Source organism: Leucopleurus acutus, assembly GCF_964270905.1.
Source record: "Leucopleurus acutus genome assembly, chromosome: 16".
In the NCBI taxonomy this organism is placed as follows: domain Eukaryota; kingdom Metazoa; phylum Chordata; class Mammalia; order Artiodactyla; family Delphinidae; genus Leucopleurus; species Leucopleurus acutus.
The window spans coordinates 38,592,235-38,598,247 of NC_139158.1; the positions used below are offsets into that span (position 1 = coordinate 38,592,235).

At 48.7% G+C, this 6,013-nt stretch overlaps 1 protein-coding gene across 2 annotated transcripts in view; it reads right to left on the reverse strand.

The window, feature by feature from the left end:
- The window catches only part of RAB11FIP3 (RAB11 family interacting protein 3), a gene marked incomplete at its 5' end in the record, with an annotated part of 78,364 nt that extends 73,018 nt beyond the window's left edge, over positions 1-5,346 (reverse strand). For both annotated transcript variants that reach the window (XM_082856427.1, XM_082856426.1), the window contains one exon: positions 4,780-5,346. In XM_082856427.1, coding sequence (XP_082712553.1) covers positions 4,780-5,346 — 567 coding nt within the window. The remainder of the gene's footprint in view (positions 1-4,779) is intronic.
- Positions 5,347-6,013: the final 667 nt, after the last annotated feature.

Consider the following 6,013-nt stretch of genomic DNA (forward strand, 5'->3'; position numbering starts at 1 on the left):
ATACAGAGGGACGAATGTATACATCTTAGATCTTCAATTTTAAAAAACAGGTCAAAAAGCAGGTTCAAAACAACAGACATGGAATTATACCATTTTTGGACAATGAAGCATTATTACATATATTTTAATTTACACATTAAATACTTAAATAGTTATCTCTGGATGGTGGATTATAGGTGATTCTTATTTTTATATTTTGCTTACTGGTGTTACTTCTATTTTTTTAAACAATGAACATCTGGGACTTCCCTGGTGTTCCAACGGCTAAGACTCCGTGCTCCCAATGCAGGGGGCCTGGGTTTGATCCCTGGGCAGGGAACTAGATCCCACATGCCGCAACTAACAGTTCGCATGCTGCAACTAAAGATTCTGCACACTGCAACTTAAAAGAACCCACGTGCCACAACGAAGGTCCCCCATGCCGCAACTAAGACCAGGAAGAGTCAAATAAATAAATAAATATTTAAAAATAATAATAGAAAATAAACAATAAACATCTATAAAAATAATTTAGCTTCTACCCAATACGACCTCAATTGTGTACTTCTATACAGTTATGTGTGTGTGTATACAAAAAAGTCTGGAAGGAAATGCACAAAAATGCTAATGCTGTTTTTCTTGTGATAGTGGGATTATTGGTCATTTTTTGTTTTATATTTTATAACTCTGTATTTTCCAGTTTTTAAAAATAATAAGCATGCGTTACTTTTATACTATGAAAAAGACATTTTTTAAGACACTAACAAAATTGCCTGGGATCCAAGCACAGAAAGGAACGTCATCTGCCTTTTAGCAATTCCTCCGACACACAGACCCAGACACACACACACTACCAGCTCTCACGTGCACCTGCTCCCGCACGCACACTCATTCTCTCTCTCTCTCTCTCTCTCTCTCTCTCTCTCTCTCACACACACACACACACACACACACACACACACACACACACACGCAAACCCAAGACTAGGACAGAAACTGTAAAGGAAACTGAAGCAACTAAAAGGTGTGGCCAAACGTCCCCAGGGAGTTCCAACTGCCCACCAGCAGAGGAATGGAAAGGAATGAAAAGCAGGGAGACCTTCTGTGCATTGACACCTCCTCCAGCAGCCTCCTTTTGCAAGTGCTGAGGAGGATGGACAGGGTCCACAAGGTTACTGAAGGGCATTCACGGCTCCAACGTGCAGGGCTTTCTGGAAAGGACCCGTGACTGTTAAAATGTAAATGCTTAAGTGAGTGCTATACTGTGAAAATAACCTTTACAATTATAATTAATTCCTTTGAAAAATAACACCAAAAGAAATGAATCCTTCTCATAATACTCTCACAGTTTATTTTACAATTTCTGCTTTATGATAAGTTGGTGATGACTACAAAAGCATCAGTCCTCTCAGTACGAAGGGGTCACGTCAACGAGGAATCTTCATAGACAGTCAAGGCCTTAAAGATAACCTATTGCAACTTCAGAACTAGTGCCTGGGCACATCTGACTATAAATTCCTGGTCAAGAAAATACAACCAGAAAGCTCCGCTGTAGTCTTCTTTCCCCTTTCAATTCCTGCCAACACTGTGTTCTATTACACCACACCTGATCTATCACCAGATGAGGTAATGAGAGCCAAACACACCATGACATTGCTAAAGAAAGAGGGACACAAAAGCCATCTGTATTATGAATGGGAACTGCTTCTATTAAAAATTCAGATAATCCACTTAAATAATTTAAAACACTTCCTTCATAAACAGATTACTTAAAAGATACTGAAAGTGCTACCTTTGAAAATTTGACAATAATCAAGATAATTGAGTTGCGATCATCAAGGACAGTAATGTGACCAGCCTAAGAGACTCATGAACTATTTTGAAATCTCAAGGTGGAAAGTACAGCAACTTATGGTCTTTATTGCTGTTATCCAGCTTATCCAAACTGTTCCTACAGTTAAAAAAAAATCATAAATGTTTAAAAAAGAATTCTTATCTTTTAGAGATACATACTGAAATATTTATGGGTGAAATGATATGTCAGGTATGTGCTTCAAAAGTAATCTGGGGGTGGGGAGTAGGGAGTTCACAAATGAACCAAGACTTCGGGAAACTGTGCAATGGCTTGGGGGCAGGTAGAGTGTTTCACTAAACTATGCTCTCTACTCTTATGTATGTTCAATACTTTTCATTTTAAAAAATTAAAAATATTTATCATGAGGTATAATTCTTCACTTTTCTCTAAATTATTTCACTATCAAGGAATATTTCTTCTCTTTGCTCCTCTATAATGTATTCTGACATTGGACTTGGAAAAGCAAGACTGAGTCATAATAAAGGCTAGCAAACCTTACACAGACACAAAAATTAACCTTTTGCTACACTGTTAATTATCTGCTTCAAAACAAGAGCTCTCCTCCACCATCCCAGGAAACCTGTGCAAGTCTGGTACTTAGATCACATCCAACACTGCTTCTTCCTGAGAAGTCTGGGACAGCAGACAGAAGGGGCAACGTCACAAGAGATCTCCCTCACTTGCCATCCCCACCAAATCCTGAGTCATCCTGGCCTTACCCCCAAATTTAAAATTCCACCAGGGGCTACCAGAACAAAGAATGTTGACTCATTTCTACTTTGTATTTAGAAAAAGCTCAGCCCCAAATAACAACCCCAATTTTTTCCCACTGTGATCACTAAGAATGATACAACAAAAGGTGGTTCTCAAATGAAAATGGTTTTATTAAGTCAATAAGATGAAACTTTATGGGATTATTTAGGGGCGCCAAACCTAGGAAGTTGAGAGCCACCTAAACATTATGAGCCCAGAAGACCTAGGTGTAGTCCCTGTTATTGCATTGACAATCTGTGAGGCCTTGGAAAGTAACTTAACCTTTTTGGGCCTCTAGTTTCTTACCTGTAAAGTGGGATGAATCCCTTCTGCCTCCTGCTACCTCAGAGAAAGGTTGATGATCCAGTGAAAACATAAATGAGCCTCATATAAGCTATAAAGCACTCTATTAAGAGTCAGATTATGGTAAAGAAGAACAAATGTGCCACTTTCCTAACATTCTTGATTGGTGTAATGAGGAAGGGAATGTTTGCAGAGAAGACACATCACACTAATGAGAAACAACCAAGGATACCCAAGGTGCTCTCCAGCCGAGGGACAAGAAGGAAAAGCATAAAAAAAACTTAGACCAGGACTTCCCTGGTGGCGCAGTGGTTAAGAATCCACCTGCCAATTCAGGGGACACAGGTTCAATCCCTGGTCCGGGAAGATCCCACACACTGTGGAGCAACTAACCCTGTGCGCCACGTGCCACAACTACTGAAACCCACGTGCCTAGAGCCCGTGCTCCCCAACAAGAGAAGCCACCGCAATGAGAAGCATGCACACTGCAACGAAGAGTAGCCCGCACTCACCACAACTAGAGAAAGCCCGCGTGCAGCAACAAAGACCCAAAGCAGCCAAAAATAAATAAATAAAATATTTTAAAATTTATTAAAAAAATAAATAAAACTTAGACCAGCAATCACAATCCATACTAACCATACAGGAAACTGTCAGTCACGTATCTCTCTCTCTGCCCATTACACTGAGATGGAAGACCTGTCCTGAGCAATGTCTTCAACCCAGAGCTAAACAGGAGCTCACACTGACCTAGACGCCAACATTCAGGATGCCCCACAGGGACATGCCCACGCTGAAAACTCAACAAGGAGCCCTGACTCAGGACGACCCAGTTCTTTACATGACAGCTCAATGGACACTGTGAATACTCTGGGGGCACACAGATCCTTTATAAAGGTTCTTAATGTTATGGCAGACACCCTAAATAGCAGGATGTCAATTTTACCTCTTGGCTTAAACATGCATATATACCTGAACACCCACTTAACAAATACCCACATGTATGAAAAGTCAATAAAATACAGAAACTAGCAGATCAACCTTTTGTGATTTCCCACTACTAAGTAAAATATTTAAAAATGAACACCAGTAACCTATTTGATGTCTATTTGGGTTAACAGCAGAACATACACAGCCCTGCTGCTGTCTCCACATAAACTTTCATAAGTGCTGAGATGGAGGAAGACCTGGATCTTGAGGCCCACCTTCTCCCAGAGCAGCCGCAGCCCTGGGAGCTGCACAGGACTCCTGCCATTGCCCTGTGCATTCCCGTCACCTGTCCAGCACCTCACCTGTCCTACAAGAATGGAGATGGCCCTGATGGAGTTCTGCTCGAGTTTGTATTCACCACTGTGCTCTTAGGCTCATTCCCGTCCCTCTGGGGTTCATCCCTTTCCCTTCCGCGCAAAAGGTATGGAAATGACCGTTTTTCACGTTCACTGTTTCCCCAACAACGAATCTACCTAAAACATAAGCCAAACACACACAGTAAAGTAACTGCGCTCAAAATAGATTAACATGATCTTAAGCGTCCAAGTGCAGCCTGTCCTTTGCAGACCGAAGAAGTGAATTACTTCAGCCAAACCAGACCTCGGCCCTCAGTTGGGGGAACCGCTGGCACTTCTCCATCCACGGGGCACTTTTATTCGGCAGCCTAGGGACATGTCCCCACGCCAGGAGCATCTCTCAATTTAGGAGAGATAAGCTTGTGTGGCTTGGGATGCCAGGGAAAGAAACTGACTCCCGGGAATAGAACCTCTTTAAAGGGGGAAGAGGTGCTTCAGCGAAATTCAACCAGAGGTGAGAGTAGAAGAACTGAATCAAAAGAGAACGCGTAACCGGCACTCCGCGAACACCGCGCGGGGCCCGTCTGCCACGCTGCGAGTTACCTGTTCTGCCCCATAGACGGTGGCGAACTGGACGAAGTCTTCGATGCGGACGAAGCCGTCTCCATCCCCGTCCAGGGCATCGAATACGGCTCGGAGGCGGGGGCCGTCCTCCGGACACCCCGCGGGCTCGCTCGTTAGGGGGCAGGTCTGGCTAAAGTCCGAGGGCCGGTCCGGGTCCCCGGGACCCAGCTCCAGGGCCGGCTCGCCCACCGCGGGGGACGCGAAGGAAGGAAAGAAGTCGACCTCGCCCCTCAGGTGATGGCTGCGGCTGAAGTCCTGCGCGCGGACAGACGCGCTGTGCGGGGGGCCGTCACCCTCCTGCTCCGTCATCCAGGAAAAGAGCGGGCCGAGTTCCGGCAGCGGCGGGTCGGGGTCGGAGTCCCGGCTCGAGCGCTGCGGCTGCCGCTCCCGCCCCGGAGCTCGCCCAGCATCCGCGCCGGCCGCGAGGTCCTGCGGGCCGAGCCCAGGGCGCGGGGCGGGGGCGGCGGGCGCTCCGGGCCCACCGGGCTCTGGGTCTGGGCCCGGGCCGCCCGCTGGGGAGGCCGGCCAGCTCGGGTCCATCTTCATGGGCGCGACCCCAGCCGCGGCGCGGGCCCGCGAGGCCAGTGGTGCGGCGGGCGGCGCGGGCGGCAGACAAAGGCGCTCAGGGCGCGGCGGCGGGCGCGGGCATCCCCGCGGCGGCGCGGGCGGGCGCGCGCGGGGCGCCCGGACTGCTCGGGCTGGCGGTCGGGCCCTGCTTCGCCCTCGCCCATCTTCGCGCCGCGCCTCAGCTGTCCTCGGCCCGGCGGCGCGGCGGGCGCGGGCCCATGGCGGCGGCGGGCGGCCGAGGGAAGTCGAGGGGGAGAGCGGGGAGAGGACGCCGAGGAGGGGGACGCCGAGAAGGGGACCCTGAGGAGGAGGAGGAGGAAGAAGACCCTGATGAGGAGGACGACGCGGAGGTGTAAGCTGAGGGGGACGCAGCCTAGGCGGACGACGAGAAAGCACCCGAGGTACCGGAGCGCACGCCACCGCCCTCGCCCCGCCCCCCGTTCGGCCTGACGTCATCACGTCGCGCTGCACGCTGGCCCCGCCCCTCGCCGCCTTGTTATAAAGGCAGGCGCCGGCGCGGCTGCGTGGTTTGGGGTTTTCGGTCCCTCGCCGTGTACCGATGTTTGGGAGCAAGAGGCTGTGGGCCCGGGCGTGACGTCATCGACCCACGCACTGGACGGATGGACTGAGTCCTGAAAGTGTAAAG